The 25,717-nt window shown below is 38.7% G+C and overlaps 2 protein-coding genes across 6 annotated transcripts; one reads left to right on the top strand and one right to left on the bottom strand.

Annotated features, from left to right (window-relative positions):
* Positions 1-1,893: 1,893 nt before the first annotated feature.
* Positions 1,894-11,956, top strand: LOC137956129 (auxin response factor 16-like). Of its 5 annotated transcripts, none has more exons than XM_068803481.1 (15): positions 1,894-2,596; positions 2,788-2,927; positions 3,282-3,460; positions 4,069-4,181; positions 4,324-4,419; positions 4,495-4,551; positions 4,830-4,985; positions 5,091-5,175; positions 5,554-5,644; positions 5,731-5,895; positions 6,266-6,461; positions 6,709-6,847; positions 6,982-8,753; positions 11,085-11,275; positions 11,375-11,956. In XM_068803481.1, the coding sequence occupies exons 3-15, from the start codon at positions 3,421-3,423 to the stop codon at positions 11,553-11,555; spliced, it is 3,282 nt and encodes a 1,093-aa protein (XP_068659582.1). In that variant the 5' UTR covers positions 1,894-2,596; positions 2,788-2,927; positions 3,282-3,420; the 3' UTR covers positions 11,556-11,956. The 5 variants fall into 5 exon arrangements, with proteins under 5 accessions (XP_068659582.1, XP_068659581.1, XP_068659579.1 ...); XM_068803480.1 differs by having other exon boundaries at positions 2,788-3,158; XM_068803478.1 differs by having other exon boundaries at positions 1,894-2,524; positions 2,788-3,460.
* A 4,033-nt stretch (positions 11,957-15,989) lies between these two features.
* Positions 15,990-18,723, bottom strand: LOC137955755 (3-ketoacyl-CoA synthase 10-like). Its single transcript, XM_068802867.1, has 3 exons — positions 18,292-18,723; positions 17,020-17,645; positions 15,990-16,789 (listed from the first exon to the last, which is right to left on the bottom strand). The coding sequence occupies exons 1-3, from the start codon at positions 18,700-18,702 to the stop codon at positions 16,246-16,248; spliced, it is 1,581 nt and encodes a 526-aa protein (XP_068658968.1). The 5' UTR covers positions 18,703-18,723; the 3' UTR covers positions 15,990-16,245.
* Positions 18,724-25,717: the final 6,994 nt, after the last annotated feature.

Below are 25,717 nucleotides of genomic sequence, written 5' to 3'. Positions count from 1 at the left end.
TCGCTGTTGCATCGTCCGGGGCGACAGGACCCACCGAACAATGCGTGCTGTCGACTGCAGAACGACTTCATTCAACTCACCCAGAATACTTTATAGAGATTTTTTTATCAGCAGTAGTTGGGATTTTAACTTGCCGCTAAGATTATACGATGAACGAATGCTCAAGCAGCTTCACTCTCTTCTCTGACACGAAATCAGAGTTGCTGTGCCTTTCTGGTTTCTGCCGTGAGTGGATTCCTGAGCAGTTTAAGCCACCCAGATTCAAGGAATGTGACTGTTAAGTGCTGAGTTTGCAGCGTCGCCAGTGACCGGCTGAGGGAGACAAGAAGAAAGAAACTGTGGAGGCGGGACCAGAGACAAACCCTTTTAAAATAGAAAAAGAGGGTTCGTGTACACAAACGTTACTGGAGCTTGAAATCTGTTCACCTGGAAAGGAACAGTGGAAAGTCAAAACCGTTAAATCCGTCGTAGAGAGGGAGGAGAGAGAAAACGGAAGCAATATGGGAGTAACGAGTTGTTTAATCACTTAAAAGAGAGAAGACAAGTAATCAGATACTAATCCTCTGGTCGTCCGTCTTCTCAGGGATGGCCGGAGGGTAACCGTCGTAAAAGAGTGAGCCAGAAGCTGGAGTTTTGGGTCGCCATCGTGAGGACCTACTGATGACCTCTCATGTCCCCCTGAATCGGTTTGGACTTTATGAAGAGCATCTCTCATTACACACGACGCATGACCACTTCGACATTCAAGATCTTTGACAAAAAGGTAAAGTGGCAGTATTCAAAATTTTCATCTCCACCTCCCCGTTGCTTCTCTGGATCTTTCTGCTCTAGATAAGGAGAGGGGGGGTCCGGCGATTTGACTCAGTGGCGTTCGGCTCTCAAATTGCCCAGTCCGATTTGTGGATTTGGTTCAGCTGGATAAGGACGTCCGGCTGCCTCAGTGGTGTCACTTCTCTGTGGAAGAAGCCTCTTCAACTCACCACGCCCACTATTTTCTTTCCTCCTCTCACTAACGAAAAATGGTGATCCATTTGACATTTAAGGTTTGAAGTGGTGTCGTTTCCTTCATCTCTTAACCCTATCAATAATGCAACTAAGAAGGGTATTATCCCACATGGAGTAACACCAAAATTGTCGGGAAATATTCCAAAAGAATAAAGCAATGGGTCCCATTGAGAAGGCTTCGAACATAACCACGGTTGAAGCCATTTGGTATCTACCAGGGCAGTGTGCACTAACGAATTGCATCATGGAGGGCAGTGCCAAGTGCCCACTAACGATCTTGCTTTATTTACATCGCACGCCAAAGTCAAATAAAGATTCATCTTATCTAAGCAAATCCCTGCTTTCTTTACTCTTTCTTAGTCGTCCACGTCATCGATTGTTGATCTATCCACTCCGAATCTGGACCCTCGGATCGCACCGTCCCTCCTCACAGCTGTCGGCGTCGTCAGCAGTACAACAACGATGATTAAAGGCCTTAATCACGAGCGGCCTGGTTAGTGGTGAGCCGTACGCGGGCGCCGCCAATACTCGAGTACAGTGAGAAGGCTATCAAATCACCTACAGAAGGCTGCATTTAATATCTCTCTTTCGATGACGGTCGTTGCCCCGACAAAAGCTGCCGCGTCCACATGGACTGTGCGGAACCCGCCTGACCACGATAAATTCTTTCTATTTCTCCTTCAATTCTTGACGGCACGAGCGGGCTTTGGGGAGGCTACGTGCTGGCTGCAGAGACAAAAACGTCGTAACGCAGGGGGTCAGGAGAAAGCGGCACGGACGGTATTTCCGTTTATTTGTTTCTTGTTTGAGGGTGTTATGGTAATTTGGATAGCGTTACGTTTTGATGAAATGGCATGTGAAAGTTCCCGGTTTTTACGGCAGAATCATGGTGACTCTCGCGTGTTGTTTAATGGAACAAGGAATAAAACTAATGGCGGGGAGATGTGAATTTGGGAGGAATTTGAGAGGAATTTGGGAAGAATTTGAGAGATGATTTGTCTGAGGAGGGAGGGGCAAGCCAACCCTTTTTTAACCTGATTGCGTCCTTTTCATGTCGGCTAGGGACACCGAGCGAGCTTATTGAGAACGCGTCATTCGCCACCGATGACCTTGCGTAACTCCGGCGACGACCACAACTCCCTCTCTCTCTCTCTCTCGTGCGCGCGTTACATGAAGTGCCAGCCAATTTGACGCTCTGGCTGCCCCGGGGATTTTTCCGGTTTGTTTGTAGCTGATGATGAGTCGAGGTTGCCCGCTGAAGCTACTGTAATATATACAATTCCCGTGAGGCAGTTGGGCGCTGAAGCTTACTCTCTGGGATTTGTTGGACTTTCTACGATCTCACCGGAAGACATTGAGCTTAAGGTTTCTCTACAGAAGGCTCCCCTGGAATTGGCAGTTGTTTTCTCCCCTGATCAACTCGATTGGTTTTCGTCCTTGTTCGACCTGCGAAGAGCTATAAAATTCAATCCGATTATAACCTCAATAAGCTGTCTCGGTTCTCCAATGAGTTATACAGGTACTTAGTTAGTGGAACCTCAACAATGTACAAATGAAAGTGGGTCATGTTTTCCTGGAGGAAGTTCGGCGGGTACCTATCCTTCTTAACTATGAAGTAGCCTTCTTCCGAACACCCTGTCTTTCACCTTATTCCGTAGGAACTTAGATTTAAATCGATCAAGTTTCGCATAGAACCTGTCTATAGTCGTTATTATGTTCTCTTCTCGAATCTTCAGCTTCGCAAAACTCTTGCTGACTGTTTTTTTTTTTTTTTTGTAACAGTTTTTCCTTTCAAAATTCGGGCGGACAAGCAGTCGAACATGCGAATTGAGCTTAACTCGGCCGTAAATTTATTGATTTCTGTATTCCTCGTGGAAGCACAGTTTTCAGAGAGGAAACAGATTTTGGTCTACAAAAAGTAGGTGAGGCAGTTGGAGTTTCAGCATTGAAATGTGCAGCTAAAGCATTTCTCTGCAAGGAAACCAGAGAAGTAGGGTAATCGAAAAATTTCATAGTTTTAGCGACAGCCATAGTGGAATGTACTTTCCAACTTCAATCAGATAATTGCACGATTGAGGGATCTGGTATAGGTAGTATCGTAATTATAAGTCGAACGTAGGTCATTTCCAGAAGTGTACAAATCCTGCAAATAGGTAAAAGTTTAGAGCCCTTTCGAGCTCGTGAATTTGTTTCTCGGCTGAAAAACCGGCTTCTTTAACATAACGAGGGACTAGTTGCAATACAACTGAATGATGCTGTTATGGAATTTCGTCTAGTTTATCATGGAAGAAGTTGTTGTTGAGACGGAACGGAAGTTTTCCAAGATTTCTCGCACCCGAAAAGATTGTGTGAGGCTTGATCTTTGGTAAATTTTCAGAACGCATTTTCAGAGCTTCACCTGCGGCATCTGCCAACATGAAGGCACCATCAAATGGATTTCCGGCAAATTCAGATGGTATAGCTCTGGAACTTTTATAGTAGTGAGGACTGTCCTTCTAAATTTGCCAGTTAAATGTGGACTCTTCTGCTATGTAATTTTTTTATCCAGAGTTTGCTTGATTATACAAGTTTGAAAGTTTTCCTGCTAGCCTCAAAAAGATAAACTGTTTCTTTGTGCATTTGCTTTTTCTGCCATCCTTTTTTTCCCATTTTTAAAAAATTGGCGAGGCATGAGTTCTCTGCAATTTCTATGTCACCCCTTTCAAGTAGATATCTCTTCATCCCTTGAGAAGAATGTGCTTATTTGAGTTGTTTTACTTTCTCCTACACTGGTACTACGACCCTTTTTTCAGGATTTCAGCCTAACAGAGGCAACCAGCCCAATTTGCATTACAGGATATGATTATTTATCTTAGTTCTGAATTATGGAGCGAAATCTGAGCCTTGTTAGATTAACATTTATATATAATATGGAAAAACACTCCTATATTGATGTCTATAATCAACGTCCACACCTTCTCAGTAGTTGATACCATAGCAAAACCCAATAAAATAATATTTCATGTTTTTTAACTTCCATTCCTGGAAGATTTGATGGCTACATATTAAACTTGATGTGATCAGGGGAGAAAAGGAGCATCAATTCAGAACTATGGCATGCATGTGCAGGCCCACTCGTGTCACTTCCTCCTGTAGGGAGTCTAGTTGTGTACTTCCCACAAGGTCACAGTGAACAGGTATAGTGGTTCTGCAATAGTATTAACATATCATAGTAATGCTTAGGAAATAAATGTTTATCTATGTTGTTGCAGAGAGAATAAACATATAATAGAAATGCTTAGAACTTATGTAAGTATTTGTTATTCGTATCTGTATCAGGTTGCAGCTTCAATGCAAAAGGAGACAGATGGTATCCCAAATTATCCATCACTTCCTTCTAAGTTGATCTGTGTGCTCCATAATGTTACTCTTCATGTAAGCCTTTATCTCACATTATTTCATGAAATTCTGTCTTTTATATGGTTACTTAATTCCTTTACTTTCTATCAGGCTGATGTTGAAACAGATGAGGTTTATGCACAGATGACTCTTCAACCTGTGAATAAAGTAGGTAGAGATTTGTTTTTGTTATTCATAAGTTCAAATGAATGCTGGTTGATTCTGGAGAAAGGGTGCATGAGATAGAATCAAACATTTTCCTTGTTCTCTCTCTGGAAATACTGGTAGACTTTCCAGAGAGGTCACTTATAGGAGTACTTTGTTACTATATAGAGGAAGGGAGTTTTATCATACTACTTTAGGTTTCTAGATTTTGGCTTTTTTTTTTTTTCTAATATTTTCTCTTTATTTTCTGACGTACTTTTTGCTCAATGCATTTCTGTTAGTACGATAAAGAAGCATTGCTGGCTTCTGACATGGGCCTGAAGCAGAGCAAACAACCAACTGAGTTCTTCTGTAAAACACTGACAGCCAGTGATACAAGCACTCACGGTGGATTCTCTGTTCCACGTCGTGCAGCTGAAAAGATCTTCCCTCCTCTTGTATGTATGATGCCTCCAGGTTTTAGATATGCTCGAAAATTTATATGCATGATATGCTGGTACTATTTTTCTACTCTAGTACTTAAAATGCAAACATGTTGGCAGGATTATTCAATGCAACCTCCAGCTCAAGAGCTAATGGCCAGAGACTTGCATGATGTTGCTTGGACATTTCGACATATCTATCGAGGTATATTTTCTTGTTTAAGACCTTACCTCTGGTGGTCATCATCTTGTACATGTAATTTGGTTCTGCCTGATTGGTGAAAAATCTATTGTGTGGAAGCAGTCTTTCTTTTGTGCTATGAAATACTGGGATCTACCCCTGTTTCAAAAATGCCTCCGATCCTTCTGTCAGATAAATATGTTTTATCTTGATGGGTTTCTTTAATTAATAAATAACTTTTTCCTTGGTAATGGGTTGACATTTATGTAAAATTCTTGAAGATCAACAATATATTATTTTATTTTGAAATATCTACTTTTGGCAAGTTGAGGGCTTCTGTTTTAATTTGTTTTCTTCTCCTTCTATGCTTCTCTTACAGTTCACAATTGAATTAATTTTCAGGTCAGCCAAAACGGCATCTTCTGACCACAGGTTGGAGTGTCTTTATTAGCACAAAAAGACTCTGTGCTGGTGACTCAGTCCTTTTTATAAGGTAATCCACTAAGGTGTTGATATTAGGAACTGTGTATGACATTTACATGAATCAGTAATGAATTATCTAGAGATCTGCACATGTAGGGATGAGAAATCACAGCTCCTATTGGGTATAAGGCGTTCTTGCAGACAGCAGCCAACTCTCTCATCGTCAGTCTTATCTAGTGACAGTATGCACATTGGAATTCTTGCTGCTGCAGCTCATGCTGCAGCAAATAATAGCCCCTTCACTGTGTTTTACAATCCAAGGTACTTTCTTGTTTCTACTATTTTTACAACAGGAAAATGGGCAGAGCAATCAAGGCTCTCAACCTAGGTGGTGACTTCAAAATCTTAGAACCAGCTATGACTTCTTGTCCAATAGATGTTATAAACATTATGAGAATTCCATTCAATTTATGAAAAGGATAATTTTGTGATATGTCCATATTGTCCTGTTTCTGTATGCCATCAATTGGATGGCCGGTTACATATCTGTTCTTATGATTTTATACATTCGTGTGATGCGAAGATAAATAGGGTGTGAATGGCAGGAGAACACTGCAATCACATTTTCATTATTAATTACTTGGCCTCTCAAAACCACATGGCATGATTTTTTTTTTTTACTGATTAACAGAGCAAGCCCTTCAGAGTTTGTCATTCCATTAGCAAAATATCAGAAAGCACTGTACACCCAAGTTTCACTCGGCATGCGATTCAGGATGATGTTTGAGACTGAAGAATCAGGAGTACGAAGATATATGGGGACTATTACAGGCATCAGTGATCTGGATCCCACACGGTGGAAAGGTTCGCAATGGCGCAATCTTCAGGTTAGAGTTAAATCCCTTTTAGATAGTTTGTTGTAAATTGTCTCACTTGTATTAATGGTAAGGAGGGTATGCATGTAGAGCCACCCAAAGTTGCATGTTGTCCTTGCAGTTAACAAGTAACTCGGTGCGGAACATGTATACTGGTCTCTTATTTGGATAATCAGAATATAATATAATTGATGCTTCCAGGGGTCGTCTTTATCATTACTTTCGCATAGTTGTCACTGATGATTTTTATGTGTGACAGGTTAATTGGGATGAATCAACTGCTGGTGAAAGACGGAACCGGGTTTCAATTTGGGAGATTGAGCCTGTTGCCGCGCCTTTCTATATATGCCCTCCTCCCTTTTTCAGGCCCAAGTTCCCCAGACAACCAGGGATGCCTGGTAAGCTACTTTTAATATTGATCTAAGTTTAGCCTTATTTTTGTTATGCTGTAGTAGCATCCTACAGGAGTAGTAGGGAATTAACCCTTAGGAAATTAGAGTTTCTTACCAAGGTTGGTAGGAGTGACTTGCAGATGATGAGGCTGAGATAGAGAATGCTTTTAAAAGGGCTATGCCATGGTTGGCAGATGACATGGGCATGAAGGATGCTCAAAATTCAATCTTTCCTGGCCTAAGTTTGGTCCAGTGGATGAGCATGCAGCAGCAGCAGAACCCTCAGCTAATGAGCCATGCTGCTCAATCTGGATACTTTCCATCGATGCTTGCAACTGCCTTGCCGAACAATCTGAATGCTGAAGATTCATCAAAGATTCTGAATTTTCAATCTCAAGCATCCTTGCATTTATCCAATTCACAGTTCAATAGTCCAAAACCAAACCAACCTGTCACACAACCAGAACAACTTTTACAACCACCTCTCACATGGCCTCACCAGCAGCAACAACCACAACAACGGCCAACTATTGTTAATTCAGCAACCCCAACACTGCCACAACAACAACAACAACAACAACTGCAGCCACTACAGCAGCCACATCAACAACAACAGAGACCCCACCTTGTCAGTCCTAGTGTTATTGAACAGTCTCAGCAAAAACAACAGTTGTCTTTCGTTGGCCAAACACTTCCACAGTCTCAGATTCAGAATCAACTTGCACAACAAACTCTACAACACTCTCAACTCCAACAGCAGAAATTTGTTGGATCAAACTCACCATCTCAACAAAACTCTCATCTACCTAGTGAGGTTTCAGTCCAATCTCAAAATTTTCAATTTCAGTCTCAAACTGACCAACAACAACAGAATCTTGCACAGAAGCAACAATTACCACAGTTGCCATTATCACAACATCAACTTCAGCTTCAGCTACTGCAGAAATTGCAGCAGCAGCAACAATTGCTTTCGCAAATAAGCCCTCAGTTTCCTTCTCCAGTACCTCAACCGCAGCAACAAAATCCACAAATTCAACAAAATCAGCATCCACTACAGCAGCAGCAGCAGCAACAGCAGCTTAGTGGAACTCAATTTTCTTCTCCCCAACTGAGCCAATCGCTGCAAATATCCCCTGCTCACAAAACGCAGCAAATATCCTCCAATCATCAGACACAACAAATTTCATCCCATCAACAATCACAGCAGATTTCATCTAATCACATTCTGGGCCAAGTCAAGTCTCCCTTTCTTGTTAGAGTTCATTCCACTCTTACAGATGTAGATGCTCCCTCATGTTCAACCTCACCTTCAACAAATAACTGTCATGTGTCCTCAAGAAGTATGTCAAACAGGATCCAGCAAGGTCCACCACTTGTGGAGGATATGGCGATTCGGCATGGACTGGCCAATAATTTGGTACAAGACATGCAAATTAAGTCTGACATTAGGGTCAAGAATGAGTTGTCAAAGGAACCAGATCAACTACCATGTCGTGGTAGTGCTGTTACTGATCATTTGGATGCTTCCTCATCAGCAACCTCTTTTGGTTTGGATGGAAGCGTTCAGCAAAGTTTTAACCTGCCGTCATTTGGTTTGGACGGAGAAGTTCAAGTGGACCCTCGAAATAACCTTCTCTTTGGAGTTAATATCGATGGTTTTACTCCTGACACTCTGTTATCTAGAGGATTTGGTTCAGGGAAGGATCTTCAGAATTTAGTTGTCAGTTTTAATAATCAGAAGGACATAGAGACAGAATTATCTACTGCAGGAATCAGTTCTCAGTCATTTGGGGTGCCAGACATGTCTTTTAAACCTAGCTGTTCAAGTGACCTTGTTGTCAATGAAAACGGGGTCCTTAACAGAGGAGCATGGGCCGGTCAACAGCCTCAGCGGATAAGGACGTTCACTAAGGTATGCCTCTCTACCGCTGCAAAACTGATGAAATATGGTTAATAGGTAAGGCTGGAATATGAGATACCCAACCACTACTTTTCAACTCTAGGAAATTCCTTGTTTTCAAGTTGCTAGGGAAGCTCTTCAAAAAAAAAAAAAAAGTTCCAAGGGAAGAACTTGAATTTTCAGGTACTTTTTTGAAATTAGCAATAGCTAGCACAAGAGAAAAATCCACTAATAAACTCTTCTTAGCAAAAAGAAAGAGAAACAGTAGTGCTCCGGTAACCAAAAAGAAAAACTTGTATTAATTCCAAAGCTTGTTTAAAGTTACAACGGATTCACCTATTTATGGACTCCAAAACATCTAAAGACTTGTCAAAATAAGTAACATAACCTGGATACAACTTTCCTTGGGCTAAACCCCCCAATTGAAATTGAATTCTGACTTACTAAATTGAAAACCACTGGTTTGAAAAAACTTGCAGCAACTATCTGAGATAGAAACTTTCAACCGTGGACTTACTTTGGAACTTTCTTAAACCGACTACTAATTAAAATTCTTCTGATAAGGACTGTACACAAAGCAGTAAACTATTTAAAGTGGAAACATACTTTCCCCATATGGGAAGTACCAAAATAGAGTACTTTCCTAAAAGAGTTACTTTCCAAAAATAGAAACAGCTGTGTTTGAGTTTTCTTCTTTCTTCTTTTATACATCTTCAATTTCTCTGTATGACTTTCTTCATCCACTAGTAAGCCATGTAACATCACTCCCCCTCTCTGTCTTCAACATAAGCTAGTTTTCCCAATGTTGCAACTTGTAAAAATGGATGAAACAAGTCCCTGGGACTCGGTTGAACCAACACCCAGAGTCCTCTGTGATTTGTATACCCAAAAACATGTTTTCTCAAGAACCAGAAAACCAGCCATCTGAACTATTTTAACAAGTAAACTAGACTGGCCTTGGTGACTTGGGTCATTTTTTCCATACCCTACTTGTGAATTCCAAATTGGAAAGTATACCCACAAAAGAGCTTGCTTAACAATAACTGGCATCATCTGAAGTACTTGAATATCCACTGCACAATGCAGGCCTTGTGCTACAACTTGGTAAAAATATTTTTGTAAAAAATTTAAGTATCACATGTTGGTCATAGTATAGTCATAAAAACTCTTCTTGAAGAACCATTGTCCTTTAAAAACATGTTTGGAGGTTTAAGTAAAACTTTGACTTAGTTTTATAAAAACATTTGGAAGAAACATGTAGTCGATTTAATTGAAATTTTTTCTGAAGCTTCACATAAAATCACATATTTTATATGTTTCCTCTAAATAAAAAGACAGCAATGAATTCTAAGTAGTTAGTTGGTTCAAACATGTTGTTTACATAAGTTAATTCTATTGTAATTTTGATTGTCAGTTATTGTGATCCTTTGAATCATCAATTATAGTGATATACATATTATTTTTAAAATTTTCATAAGTTACTAATAATTTTATTTATTTTCGGATGTTTCTTAAAATTTTCTCAACAATTTCCTATCAGCTGATTAATTTTGTGGTCTTGTGATTTCTTACAAACTTTTTTTTTTTGAGTTTCCCATTTGTTTCCTGTTCTCTTGGGTATGATCATAACGTCATAGTGGTTCAACATCCAATTTAAATGGGTGAAGATGAAACAAGTCAAGCCACTAATTCAGAGGCTGGCCTCTTTAATGTATTATTTACCCATTGTAAGAAGGTTACTCGTATATCCTCATGTGTGTTTTCTGAAAATTGATTACAAATGGATCTGCAGAGTGATTAATAGAAGTGAAGTTGTGAACTCGTTGGGTTTGTTGGTCGTCTGTATTTGTAACTCAGAAGTTAATAGATATTAGTAATAAAACGTCACCCTGGATCTTTTTATTGCGTCTGTAGCAGCTCACTGAGTGTAAGTGAGGTAGTTAGGTCCAGAGAGTTATACTAGTTGTAGGTTTGCCATACCTCTATGATAAAACGTTGCATCTTAATTGTTTAAAGACTTTGCAGGGAACAAACAACTAGGTGTCTGATCTTTGTCCTAGATGAGTTTTATTTTCTAGAAAATGCTCGCCATAGTATCATTAAAGGCACTGTATGTGGGGCAGTAAATTATCCCTTGCTTATGTTAATACCTATGAAATTGTATACTTCATCCTTTTAATGAGACTTCTGGCAATAATAGCTTTTCATGCACCTCAAAATGGCTACACACTTGCTCAGACAATTGCTCCTGCCAATTGAATTGTTTCAATTGATAATTAGATGCTTCCTTTTTGTTCTATTTTTTTTTTTTTTTTTTCTGATGCACTGAGCAATTTTGTGGAGGTTCACAAGCGTGGTTCGGTTGGAAGATCTATAGATGTCACTCGGTACAGGGGCTATGAGGATCTTAGACATGAGCTTGCATGCATGTTTGGGATCGAGGGTCAGCTGGACGATCCACACAGGACAGAGTGGAAGTTGGTTTACGTGGATCATGAGAATGATATTTTACTTGTTGGAGATGATCCATGGGAGTAAGTGGCCCTCAGTTTCAGGCACCCTAAGAAATACATTCCTTAAGCGTCTTTGAAAATGATCTGATATCTGTTTCTTGGCTCTGAATCCTACTGCAGGGAATTTGTTATATGTGTCCAGAGCATCAAAATATTGTCACCGGCAGAAGTTCAGCAGATGAGTTTAGATGGGGATTTGGTTAATATGGCCGTGCAGAATCAAGCATGCAGTGGATCGGACAGCGGGAATGCATGGAAGGGCCATTACGATGATAATTCTGCTGCTTCATTTGATCGGTAAACAAGGAGAGAATAGAACGGAGTCATGATGATAACAGTTGATTTCTTGGTGATACCAGCTAGGAAGGACACACGGCTTTGTAATTTACACGGTATTCAGGGATAATATCCTTCAAAATTCCCATCGGCTTCCTAGCTCTTCAGATACCAAACAGGAAAGCGCACCGCTCACAGACAAGTCAAAGCACATGAAGGTGATTATGGCTTCCCTGTAAAGGGACGTCGAGCGGCGTGTGGAAATAGTTATTTTTTTGGGGCACCGGGAATTAAGGACAGCTCAAGGTTGCTGCTAATAGCGATTCGCGTCTTTCGAGCACAAGCCTTCGTTCAAAAGGCCTCTTGTAACGTATGGAAGTTGTCAATACTGACTCATGTGAATACAAATGCTGTGTTTTGACACAACCTGCCCAACCAGTTTCCTTTAATCCGGTTACGGCACAGAAAATTCACCAAGTAAAAGATAAAAGTAGTAAATTAACAAAAATAGAAATTAAAAACAAATCAACGAAAAGGTACGTATAAAATAGGAAAGAGAATGCATGGAAGAATATAAACGAAAAAAAATCACATATAAATAAAAGGCATACTAAAGATGGAATTTATATCATAAGGTAGACATAATATAGAAATTATAAACTACTGAAAAAAATTAAAATAAACAAAAAAATAAAACAAATAAAACAAAAGTGAATGATTAAAGTAAACAGTGTAATAAGGTGAACATGAAATAGGAAATAGATTAATACAAAATGGGAATTAAAAATAAAAATATAAAAATGCAATCCATAGTAATTAAAATTAAATAAAGAAGTGATGATGATTAGAAAATAAAATAAATTGTTTAGTTAATAATAAAAGATAATAAATAACTACTTTAAAATAAATAGTTGTTGAATTTTATGGCCTTCTTCACATAATAATACTAAGGGATTAAGAGAAGAGAGAAGAGGAAGAAGAGATGAGAAGAAGAGAAGAGCTCTAGCTTGTGGAGAGGTTAGGAGGAGAAACCAAGGGAGAGAAAGAAGAGAGAAAAAGAGGAGACAAGAGGAGTAAAAATATGTGTTTAAGAGGATTGAGCTTAATGCTCTTCCCCAACCTTGAGATTCTATTCATAGTTTGAGAGAGTATTTACAAATACTACATTACCTTTAGGGCCACATCCTTCAAAATAATAAAAAAAAGACATAAGAGTACATCCACTAACTTGTATTATTACAACTCTATGCCATCTTTATAAAAGTTTTTCATATTTACTAACCATGACACCTTGTTCTTTATTTACCATCCATACCACTCCTTGTGGGTGGCTTTAAAGTTGGTGCATCATAATCTCTAATTTTGTACATAAATCATGAAGAGTTGTTGTAAAAAACCAACAATAAGTAAATCATGAAATATCTGCATGTTGGTATGGTGATGTCTCTAGCTTGTAGCTTCTCTCTAATGAAGTGGTAATCAATTTTGATATGCTTGGTCATTTCATGAAATATTGGGTTTGTCACTATACGAATTGCTACCTGAATATCATAGTGTAGTTGCACTAATTTTTTACAAGAGAAACCCAATTCCGATAATATGAATTTTAGTCATATCATTTCACTTATTACGTGGGCCATGACTCGATATTCTTCTTTTGCACTTGATCAGGCTATAATTATTTATTTTTTTACTCCGCCTAATGACCAGATTGCCACCTATTGTTGTACAATACTAAGAAGTGGATTTTCTGTCACTAGGCGATCCTATTCAGTTTGCATCGGTAAACCCTTCTATGTTAAAGTGGCCATGATTTCTTTTTATAATAGTCCTTGTCTTGGACTCCTTTTCAAGTATGAAAGAATTCTCTCTAAGGCCTATCAGAGGAATATTCGAGGATGATGCATGAACTAGCTAACAATGCTTATTGTCAAAGAAATGTCAGGTTGGATTATAGTAAGGTAGATTAGTTACCCAGTGAGTCTTTAAAATCTTCTTATATCTACGTCATCTCCTTCATCCATGAGTGATTTGGCATTTGGATCCATTGGTGAATTGAGAGGTTTATAGCCCATCATACTTGTTTCCTCCAATAGATCTAGTACATTTTTTTTTTTGTGACAAGACTATGTCATGTCTTGATTGAAGAATCTCTATGTCAAGGTTGGTTTGGAATGTCTTGCTTACTTCTCCTGTTTTTTTATTCCACTTTTATCACTGTCGGTCAAAGCTAATATTATCCACATAAACAACTATGAATATGTGTCGATGCTAGTTTGTTTGACAATTACAGAGTGGTTAGTTTTACATATTTTGAATTTGAGCCCAAGAATTACCTTGTTTAACTAGTCAAACTATGCATGGGGGGATTGTTTTAAACTATATAACAATTACCGAAGTTTGCATACTTTCTCCCCTTCAACCAACGGCAAAACCATGTGGTTGTATCATGTAGACTTCTTCTTAGAGATTACCATTTAGAAAAGCATTTGTCAATAGGGAGGAGAGTCACTCCCCCCTTCCCATCTCTCGGCGGCAAGGGAAGAGGTCATGCACTCCCCTTGGAGATGGGGTAAGGGGGCACAACTCTGCCTCCTTGCCCTCCTCCTCTATGGTTCTTTTTGTTTATTTTATTTTTTCTAAAAAGGGGAAGGATTCACCCCAATCTGGGAAAGTAAAAACAAGAGAAGAGGCCAATTCTCTTGGTTCTTACTGCAGATTAGAAAGTTAGCCTACAATGACCTTAATATTGTTGCGAAAGAATTGCTCGTTTGAACTACAACTTCATATCAGCCTTCCTCTTTGTTAGGGGGGGTTAATCCACAATGAAGTGGAATGAATTTCCCCCGCATTACCTAATTCTTTAGATAAATGGGTTAGTGTAGAATGAATTACTCTTCAAGTGAATTACGTCTCTTCATTCTCTCAGGTAATTTGGATTTACACCTATTTTGCGAATCAACCAATTGAAGCACGCATCACTCCTCCCCCCCACAATCCTTTGGCCAAATTTTTTTTTCTCTTTCTCCCTCCCTCCCTTTTGTCGGCCTTCCTCCCTCTCCTCTATCGCATAGCCTTTCGGCCTCTCGACTTCTCTTCTCTTTCGAACTCCCTCTCTTCTTCCCCCCCCCGTCGGCCTTCCTCCCTCTCCTCTCCCTCTCGACCTCCGTCGCAGAGCACGGGAGGCCGAGCTTATGTTGCAGAGCCTCTCGGCCTCTCTCTTCTCACTCTCGGCATACCGTCGGAGCGCCGCCTCCGTCACCGTAGCCCACTGGTCCGCCACCGTTGTTGTTGCCCGCTGGCCTACCGTTGAGGAATACGACGTGCGTCGTAAGGAAGACGATGGTTTAATTTTTCCTAAAGGAAAAATAAACCATCGTTATATATTTATTTTATAGTTATTATATTAAATTAGTGATTTAATAGTCATAATTAAAATATTATTAAAATATTATTAAAATAAATATTTGATAAATTATTTTAGTTTAATTATCCCATTTCTATAATTAATTAAACCAATGGTTTTAAATTTTGTGACAATATATTATTAATTAATAATACATAAAAATATATATTATGTTATTGATAAATATATATATATTTATTATATTAATTTTTTATTTTATTAAATTAGTGGTTTTTAATATTAAAAAATATCTTATGTTATTAAAAAATAATTTATTTATATATATTATATTAGCTTAAGTAATTTTTTATTTTTTTATTTTTTAAAATAATTTATGCTAGTCACACGTAATTATTATATTAATTTATAATAAAATATAATATAGTTTTCATTAATTAGAATATTAATATATTCTAATACTACACGTTAAATGACTTATAAGTATAGTAATCATGTTTATTTTGGTTAATTATCTCTTGAGATATATGTTCTATATAAGTATATTATAAAATATTACTCATTTTCTTATTTATATCATACTTTTCATTTGGGGGACACTAACACTGAAATCTATTTTCTAGTGCACTTGAACTGGTTTACACTAAAACCCAAGGATAAGTTAAAGTTGAATCAGTTCACTGTAGACTTACCCCCCTTACAGAAAGAGGTAGGGAAGGGCCACTACACTTTTCCTTCCCTTCTATAGTTTTGTGCTTGGAGTCTTGCTTGAGGAATGGTAGATTAAGAAGAAATCATTTGATGGACAAAGGAGAGGGTGTGGGGGACTGGACAAGTTAACTTATGAGGTGGCTTAGCAATGGAAAGATGGCTACAAGTGTGTTGGTGGAGGGATCCTTCTTTCATATTAAATTGAATAAATTTATTATTATAATTATCCATGAGATCTTAGGTAATGTTTTAAAAATAAAAAATAAAAAGATTGGGGAGATAGTCTCAATTAATTTACCTTTGTTCAGCTACCTCCTCAACAATTAGGAAAATGGAAAGGAAACAATATAGTAAATATCCCTCTAGTTCTTAAGTTGATCAAGGTAAAAGATAACAGAGCGAGTTGTTATGCTCAACACGCAAGAGAAATCCATTAGGACTATGATAAACTATCAACAGTGTAAACTTCTGGATATTGTGAAATAATAGGATCAAGCATTCCTTGCAGTCGAACTGTTGACACTTGAACAAGAACAATACTACCTAAGAAGCAATTCCCCTATTTTTGGGAGAAAGACGAAGAGGAAATGGGCAGGGTCTGTTTGATGATCAATACAGGCCGGAGGCCACCTATTAAGCTTTAGGGTGACACGGGATAGCGATCGAGGCAATGGAGCCAGGGGTTCCTGCTGGGCTTCTTAACCCTGCCCATAGACCGCCAGACGGCACTGTTACATTTGACGCCGGAGCCGAAGGCGATCTGCCAGATGCGGTCGCCGCTGCGGACCTTCTCTTTGGCCTCCAGGTAGGCGAGCTGGTACCATATGCTGCTGCTCGAGGTGTTGCCGAAGCGGTGGAGCGCCATCCTGGAAGCCTCCATGTTGGTCTCGCTAAGTTCCAGGTTCTTCTGTAGCTCGTCAAGGACCTTTTTGCTGGCCGCGTGCATGCAGAAGTGCTCGAAAGCCAGCTTGTAGTCCGGGATGTAGGGCTTAGACCCCTCCTTCCCGCCGAAGAGGTGGCGCCCGATCAGGGTTGCGAAGAAGATGAGCTGCTCCGAGAAGGGGAGAACCAGCGGGCCCAGAGTGGTTATGTTAGCCTTCAGCGCGTGGCCCCCAACTTCCAGCAGGTCTCGGCTGATTGCCAGACCCTTGAGCCGTTGCTCGTCTTCCTCCTGGTATACCGCCCTGCCACAGTCCAAAAGATTCTCACCCAGATGAATTCGTCATTACCCAAACTTTTTTTCTTTCCTTTTTTTTTCTTCTGAATTTTGCATGGATATATATATAGATCAAGGGGCAAAGACTGCCAATGCTTTCTGGGTTTCGCAGATATAGTTGTTTCTACCAGACATTCAAGCAATTTTCTATGAAACTAATAATCGTGCCGAGCTAATAGAGAGAAGCTAATTACTGACCTGAAGCTTCGGCTGTCGGACCCCTTATGTGTGCGAACAATATGCTCGAGTCTGTACTTGGCTCGGTGGAAATCTCTTCTCCGGTTGGACAGAAGCACGGCGGAGCAGCCCATCCGAAAGAAGCAGTTGGGAATAAGCATGGAGCGGTTCCGGCCTTGGTACCAACTGAAGGTTACCATCTCAGTGCTCACCACCACCGCGTAGTTGTGGGGGTTGGCCTGGAGCATATCTTGCGCCAAGTCAAGCGCAATGATCCCTGCGCTACAACCCATCCCTCCAAGGTTGAAACTCAGGATGTTGCTCCTCATCCTGTAGTGGTTGATGATCATGGCCGAGAGAGATGGGGTGGGATTGAAGAGGCTGCAATTCATCACCAAGACACCCACATCTTTCGGACGAAGCCGGCATTTCTCGAACAGTTCATCCAGGGCGCCGAAGATGACCATAGCGGCCTCGGCCCGGCCTTCTTTCATGGTCGAACAGTTCTCCGACGACATGATCGCCTTCGGGATATAGGTTTCGTCCCCTATGCCGGAGGATTTCAGGATTCGGCTTTGGAACTCTAGGCTTGCTTCATCGAATTTACCGGATTTGCGAGCTTGCTCGATGAATTCCAACTTAGACACCTGAAAAGAGGAAAAATCGCATCGCCTGCACTTAGTCACTTAATCAAAAGGGGAAATATTAAAATTGTGATAAGTATCTTCATGAAGTTCTTTTCAGAACTTGGAAAAGTTAACTTTTCCATTAAAAAACGAGAAAATTTTCACTATTTGTTGTTGAAGATACCAATTTGCTCTTGATTTTCCAAAAAAAAAAATATATATATAACTAGGTTTTTAATATCTCAAAAACAACTTATAATTTTAGGACTTGAATCTTTGAGCAGCTAATCAAGATCGCTTATTCATGTCCATCCCACATGAATGGATAATCTTAATTATGTCTTAGCTGAAAAATCTCATGGCCCTTAAGAGGGACAAATGTATTTGTTGGCTTTTATATAGTAGAGCAACACTAGCAAGGATTCAGATCAAAGCATTTATATAGTAGAGCCCTTCTTCTTTCTTAACTATAAATCCTTCCTCAACTGCCTACGCAGCTACCCTGATGCCCATCAAAGCCAGACTGCGACTGGTTCTTCTGCTTCGTCCTTCTATGCATTAATCTCAACGACGAACAGAAAGCGACGTACCCTAAATATCCTCAATCAAGCAAAAGCGAAAAAGAGAGAGAATGGAGCCTACACGTCGGTAAAATCTGAGAACGTACCTTGAGGTCATCGGGGGGACGATAGCAAGCGAAGTCGACGAGGTAGACGGGGCGAGGCCGAGAGATAAAGTAGACGCAGGCAGTGAAAACAAACACGCCGAAGGCCGCCAGCACGGATGCCAGGTCGTAGCTCGTCTCGTTCCATAACTTACTCCAGAGCTCCCCCCTGCTCAGGCTGCCCACCTCCGCGCTGAATACCACCAACAGAAGTGGAACGGTCACCAAATAAACCCCGTGATTGATGAGGTAGTGGTAGCCTAACTTCACGTACTTGAGGTTCACTGATTGGAGAAAGTCGGGCAGACGCCTTCGCACCCTGACAGAGAAGGTCGGGGAGCCGGCGTCGGGTCCGGTGACCTCTATGCCCCGGTTGACGATCTCCGTCGACAGCAGCGGGTGTTCGCCAGCCATGGAAAGAGGAAAGAGGAAAGAGAAGACACAAGGAGATATGCCGGAGATGGAGAGAGAGGACGGGACTTATAATCACGGTGGATAGGCAGATAGTTAATGTGCGCACCCAACTGGAGAGTATGGTTGGAACAGCCATGAATGAAGCTATTGAATGCAATGGAGTTAGACACAAGGGAATTCAAAATCTGTTAAATTCCTATTCGTTTGCTTTCGTTTTGCAAGCTGGCGTGGAAAGACAGTTTTACCCCTTTGGTAGCTTAGGCGTGTTTCATCTTAAACGGCGTGGAAAAGAAAATGAGAATTTGATTATTATTATTTTATTTAAATAAATATTAGTAAAAATAAGATAATAATTAAAATTTTATTTTTATTAACTATTTTTTAGAATAATAATAATTAAATTCTTTTTTTTTCTTCTATGGGTTCCAAATAGACCCTTAAAATTTATGTCAGTCACTTAGTCAAACATAAGAATAAGTAGGCTCATATTTACTTGTCCATGGAGTAGCATGAGGACAGAACCATCTCCACCAATTACACTAAAAATGTGAACTGGACTTATTTGCACTGGGACACTTATCTCCTTCACTTTCCTGTGTGACTAAATAGCAATACCCCTATGTTGGCCTAAAATGACACTCAAGAGGCATTTTTTGTTTTTAAATGCTTTCGTGTCGAAATAGCATTAGGGATAAACAAATTAGAAAATATGATGGAAAAAGTTCTTAAAATGGTTCAGCTAACATTTACTCGAGCAACCAACTTGAGATCCACTAGCCCAAATGGGACAAAAAAGATACCAACAAACTACTCACCCGAGCTCTTCTCTTTATACACAAGGTTCATATGAGAGGCTGAACTGAATCACACATTTGCATTTATTTAAGAGTGGTATTTATACACAAGGTTCATATGAGAGGCTGAACTGAACCACACATTTGCATTGATTTAAGAGTAGTATTTATACACAAATTACAACAGAAATCCCCTAATCTGAAGGGGTAAATACAAGGCTCCTAACCCTTTTTTCCAACTAAAGATTAATGAAAAGAGAATGAAGACAAAGACAAAAACAAACTAGTGGACGTATTCATTTCGGGTGCCAAATGAGTACAAATTCCAATGAATATTGAACTTTTGGTGCATGTATCAATGATTTCAAAGCATTACACACAAGATTTATCAAGAGATTTTTTTTTTTTTTAGACATGCACTTGGGGAACTATTTGTCATCAATCTTTCATAGAATGATCTTGAGAAGTATATATAGAGCCAAACAACAAAGCTCTATAAATACTTCTCAAGATCATTTTATGAAATTTTACCATTTGAAAGTTAGAGTGCATTCGTGGTTGCTTTTGCAAATTTGAGAAACAGTAGAGAAGTTAGAGTGTCCCACAAACTTTTTTAAATGATTTGATTGATTTAAATCAAGTGCTCCCTATGGATTATCCCACAAACTTAGATATTCTAGCTTATTAAGGTTTGAAATAAGAAAGAAATCAAATTTCACATGACTTCTTGCAATTGACTTGTCTTGTTCTTCAAATGACTTCTTGCAATTGACTTGTCTTGTTCTCAACAATGAAGTTCACCAACTTTAGGCATGGAGGTCTTGCATTGGCACCAAAATGCTTAAACTAGAATAGAATGGAAGAGCTTTTAACTAGAATGTTGTCTCTTTTGGCTTAGCCAATCCTTTACATGCAATTACAATGAAACAACATACATCAAGTTAGGACACACAATTGCCACATATCTAAAACAACACAAAACCAAATCTTGTAGATTTGATCGAATATGTCACATATTTTTTGCATCCAATCATAACTTTATTTGGAACTGAAGAGATAGTACATCAATTTTATTTAATTAACTTTAATATTTTATATATCTAGTAAATGAGGCAAATTTTTTGTATGTTGAAGGATTTGGATAATATTGGATGAACTAGGTACCATTTATTAATTAATTTGAACATAAATGGGTAAAAGGTTATGGCTATTCTATTTCATATAAGATTTTCAATGGTATTTATTAATTTAGTTTAATTATTTTAGGTGATAGCTTCATTTTTTTTGTATTTTTATTTATTTAAAAAATATTTGATCATATGTCTAGTTAGCATTTTTGTAGATTTATATTATTTTTTATTATTGAAAATTTCATTATTTTTAAAAAATATTATTTTGATCTATTTATGACAAATAAGTAGACAGATAAATTAAAAATGAAATAATTGAAGTATAGAGTAATAAGAGTTTGATCAAGTTGGAGTAGAAGGAAAAGTAAGTCACATCTAGGTGACAAGTTAGTGGTTGATGTAGTACAATGTAGCTTGTAGAATGTGACAATCCATTATGACACATGACATCTAGATCCACCATAATATCTCCCAAATGCTTCAATCTTACTCAATTAAAATGAGAAGTTCCAAGTTTGATGACTTACCAAATACTATGAAAACAGTTGTAGTGCAAGGTGGGACATATTCCTAACTCAAATTCCTCCATAGAAAGTAACTTAGTGATTAAGGGTAAGTTGTTTTCTAGGTCTCTTTTAATAAAGTTTAATTAATCGTATGCTATTTAAGGGAGCATTTGCAATCACAATTGCCTTGAATAAATTAGTATAGATTATATTGGGTAAAATGAATAGCTACTCTTCTTTCATCAACTACCGGCGAGGAGCCACCACTCTCTCGAGGAAACAGACAACTGCTTCTGGTAGTAAAGATGGACGCCGGTGGCAGGGACAAACAGAGACTATGGAAGAAGAATTCTATAAAAAAAAAAAAAAACACTCGAGGAAATAGGTGCCACGCCTTTAGAAAAGGAGAAGAATGAAGAGGAGGCGTTGGCAGTTGAAGGGTCTCAGTTATATAGCCGTGTCTTCTAGTCCAGCTGCTGATGGAAGCGCCAGTGTGTGACCTAACCCTCATTCAATGACTCTTTCTGCTTCTGTTCTTTCTTCTTTTATATTGCCAGCATTTTTAGCCTGTCCATTTGTGAGCATTGGACACACAGATGGACACTCTAGATTCTTCTCCATGCCTTATTATTTACAGAACACGTACGACAGAGAGGGAGAGAGAGAGAGAGACCAATGCAAGCTTCTTCCAGGGTGGGCTTATTATTGTTTTCTTGAACTTGTCGATCTGAAAAATGCTGGTTGCAGAATGGTAGAGATTCAGTAGAGCAAGATAATCACCACAATACATTCGTATTTTTCTGTCCTTCTTCTTCTTTTTTCTTCTTTTCTTTAATGAAAAAGACAATAAATTAGTGTAGCAGTTGGAAGGATGAGTCAAATGGATAAGTGCAGGTCTAAAACGATTTGTTTTCTTGATTTTTGGATTAGTCAAATGGATAAGTGCAGTTCAAAAACGATTTGTTTTATTGAGGCTGAGGGGAGGCCATCATAAATACAACATTAATTGGGTCAGCCAACGTGAGCTCAGGCTTTTAAAACCTTGAGAAATGGCAAAAATAAACTGCTGGGTAAGCTTCCAATTCCACATGGAAGATAGAAAGTAAGGATATTTGAGCAAATCACGTCGCATCAAATTGCCCTTCCATCGTTTTCCTTCTGCACAATATACCGAGAGAGTTCCCACTAAAGATTTTAGAGGGATCATCCGAACAGAAGATCATATTTCTAGAAAAAAAACTTTCAGAGCTCAATATTTCTAGAAACAAATCTTAACAAAAAAGGACGAAAAGTAAAACGGGACTGAGTAGGGAACTTGGATAGGTCCTTCTTGGTTTTGATGTGTTGATTGTTAGGACTCCATGGATTTAGCTCACGGAGGAAAAAAAAAAAAAAAACCATTGGTAGAAATCAGGAAGAATAAGAGGTTATGGACTGATGTCCTAACCCTCCTCCCCTAAAGCTCAATTTATAGATTGATAAAACTGTATTATTATAATTATGCCCCTAAAACTTAAATTTATTATATCAATGTCATCTTTATGAAATGAATCTTTATTTACCATCCTGTCATCACTATGTGAGCCTATGGGTTTTGATCTCATTTTCCACGTCTCTTGGATATGTAAGTCTTCCTTAGTCTTATGGGTTTGAGCTCATCTTCTAACACAATTGGATATATGGGTCTTCCTTGATCGTGTGGGTTTGGGCCCATCTTCCAACACGATGGGATATGTGTTTTTAATGTTGTAGTAATTAAAGTTTTTACTTATAGTTCTTCTTCAACCCATGTTATGGCCGTTTTTTTTTATAATTTGGACATTAATGAGAGGTTATTCTTCTCTACTGCCCCGCTGCTACTCTTCTACACATTGGTGCTTCAGCTTGTGTTCTCAAATGCAGATAAGCTTGTTTTGTTGATTATCCTTCATGCAACAGAACCTTTTGTTTTTTTTTTTAACTCCGTCTCTGCTTCATTCTTATGAACATGTCTTAGTGTTTACTTTGACTGCTTGATACGATCTGGGTAGTGTTTTTCTGTTTGTGCTTGAGTCTTATAGCTGCATATAATCACAAGTCATTTCACTGATTTTTGAAGTTCCAGAACTGACTTCAAGACTTTTTTCTTCTTCTAAAACTCCTACCCAAAAACGACATTTTCCTTTCTACTCCTTGCATTCACGTCTACTTGAACCTGGCATTTTGGTCCTGGTGATTTTTACTTTGCAGCTACTATTTCTTCAAGACTTCTTTGCTGTTGTAAAGTATCGTGCTAAACAAACTCTACATCTCGTTTTTTTTGGAAGTGCTGGACAGAAGCTGATTTCATGCACATCTCTATTCTGCCTGAATTTTAGGATTTTTTAATTCAATTTGGAGTTTCGCTTTCAGCCATCTTTGATTATTTCTCTATCATTTTCTTATGTTCTTATGAGAGAGCTTGTGTGCACGTAATTGTGCTAGTGTATATCATGGCTGAGGATAGCTCCTTTGGAACCTGTGGCAAAACAATTTTTTTTAAAATTACAACACTACCCCCAAAGGTTTGTCAAGTCATTTGACTTGGTTTCAATATTTTAAAGGTTATTGCTCACTAGAGAACTTTGTCAACATTTAACTAAGGCACCACTTACAACTAATGTTGTTATAGAAAAATAAAGAGAAGCTGCCTTGACCACTACTATTTTCCTTGAAAATTTAAAGCCTTAGAGGTTTCAAAAACATCGATTCTTAGCTTCACTTTTTAGCCTTCTTTCGATGATATTTGTGTCACAATGATTCGAGTACCAATTAAAGGGATTGGAACCTTCACAATACCCTTAGAGACTTATGCTATGTACACTCAAAGAAGAGGTGGTGGTAGTGCTCTAGGAAGAAGAAGTGTGTTGATTTCTAAGGCCAACACATAAACACAAGAGATCTCAAAGGAAGGAGAAAAGAGAAGAACTCTAGCTCTTGGCACAAAGGAGAAAAAAAAAAAGAAAAAAGAGGAAAAGAGAGAGATAGAGAGAGAGAGAGAGAGAGAGACGTGTAAGGATGAACTTGAGCCAAGAGGAAGAGGGTTGAATGCTCTACCCCATTCCTTAAAGTTGTATTTATAGTTGTGGGAAGATGTTTACAATGACTATAATGCCCTTAGGGTTATACGCTTCAAAACGAAAAAGACATAAGAGGACATACACCAACTTGTATAATTACAACTCTATGCCATTTCTATGGAAGCTCTCCTTATTTACTAGTCAAGCCACCCCTACACACGTGGGTGTCTTTTAACAAAGTGGATGAAGCAGAGACAGAGGTAGAAGTTGTTGTTTTTAGGACTCCATCATCTCTAAATTTTAAGGTCACATGTCATGAAGGAGAGAAAAAGAAGAAAACGAAGAAGAAAGGAAGAGGAGAGGACAACTAGAGAAGAAAGGAGAAGGAGCATGCAGAGGAGAAGGAGGGGAGAGATTAGGATTGTGATGAATGACCTAATCCTCCCCCTTAAGCTTTATTTATAGTGGTCAAGAATACATCAATTAGAAGTACACCCTTCACCCTAATAGGTGTGAATAAAAAAAAAGGTTATTACAATAATGCTATTTAAACTTGACCATATCTTCCAATACTCTCCCTCAAGCTGGTGGTTAGAATACATCATATATGCCTAGCTTGGTGTATGTAGTGGAGAGAACTTTTGAGTTGAGCGGTTTTGTGAGTATATCATCAACCTGATTGTGAGAAAAAATATGTGAAAGACATATAATTCTTGCTTGCAGCTTTTATCCAACATAGTCCACTTCAATATGCTTTCTCTCATGAAAGATTGGGTTGGAGGCAATGTGGATTGCATCTTGACTATCATAGCAGAATTTCATGAGTTCTCCGTGGTTGAACCGCAACTCTGCTGAGAATGAATTAACCCATAAGAGCTCACTTACTGCATGTGTCATAACTCTACACTCAACTTCAACACTGGATCTTACAACTACATTTTTTTTTTTTTACTTTTTCAGGTCACTAGGTTTTCTAGCTAGAGTACAATATCTTGAAGTGGACTTTTTATCATCTGGAGAGTCAGCACAATCTACATCGGTGAAACCTTCAATTTTGAGGTGCCCATGGCATTTATATAGAAGTCCTTGTACTGGAGACTTTTTCAAATATTTGAGGATTCTTTCTAATGCATGCCAATGAGAAATCTGGGGTTTGTGCATATATTGACTAACTACACGAACCACAAAGGAAATATCAGGTCTCATCACAGTAATATAAATCAATTTTCCAACTAACCTTTGATACTTGCCCACTTCAACTTCCTCTTCAAAACCAACACAGAATTTTGTATTTGTATTCATCGGAGTGTCTGTAGGATGACATCCCATCATTCTTGTGTCTCTTAGTAATCCAAGTACATATTTTCTCTGTGACAGAATAATATGGTGTCTGGATTGAAGAACTTGAATACAAAGGAAATATTTTAGAAGCCTCAAGTCTTTTGTCTTGAACTTACTTCAAATATTATGCTTAACTCTATTAATACTATCAGTATCACTACCTCTCAAAATAATATCATCAACATATGTTGCTAGTAGCACCACAC

This window comes from Aristolochia californica, unplaced genomic scaffold (genome assembly GCF_029961685.1).
Source record: "Aristolochia californica isolate CCGP_79_NKW_82.1479 unplaced genomic scaffold, dmAriCali1.0.hap1 SCAF_2, whole genome shotgun sequence".
Lineage (NCBI taxonomy): Eukaryota > Viridiplantae > Streptophyta > Magnoliopsida > Piperales > Aristolochiaceae > Aristolochia > Aristolochia californica.
Note: the sequence above shows the minus strand (reverse complement) of the source record. Positions and strands in the feature narration are given on the sequence as shown.

Coding starts and splice junctions, on each gene's coding strand:
- LOC137955755 (XM_068802867.1), bottom strand. CDS start 18,702: ATGGCTGGCGAACACCCGCTGCTGTCGACGGAGATCGTCAACCGGGGC. Junction 17,646..18,291: donor GTCCCCCCGATGACCTCAAG/GTACGTTCTCAG, acceptor TCCTCTTTTCAG/GTGTCTAAGTTGGAATTCAT. Junction 16,790..17,019: donor TCCGACAGCCGAAGCTTCAG/GTCAGTAATTAG, acceptor GGACTGTGGCAG/GGCGGTATACCAGGAGGAAG.
- LOC137956129 (XM_068803478.1), top strand. CDS start 3,421: ATGAAGGCACCATCAAATGGATTTCCGGCAAATTCAGATG. Junction 3,461..4,068: donor ATTTCCGGCAAATTCAGATG/GTATAGCTCTGG, acceptor TGATGTGATCAG/GGGAGAAAAGGAGCATCAAT. Junction 4,182..4,323: donor CACAAGGTCACAGTGAACAG/GTATAGTGGTTC, acceptor TATCTGTATCAG/GTTGCAGCTTCAATGCAAAA.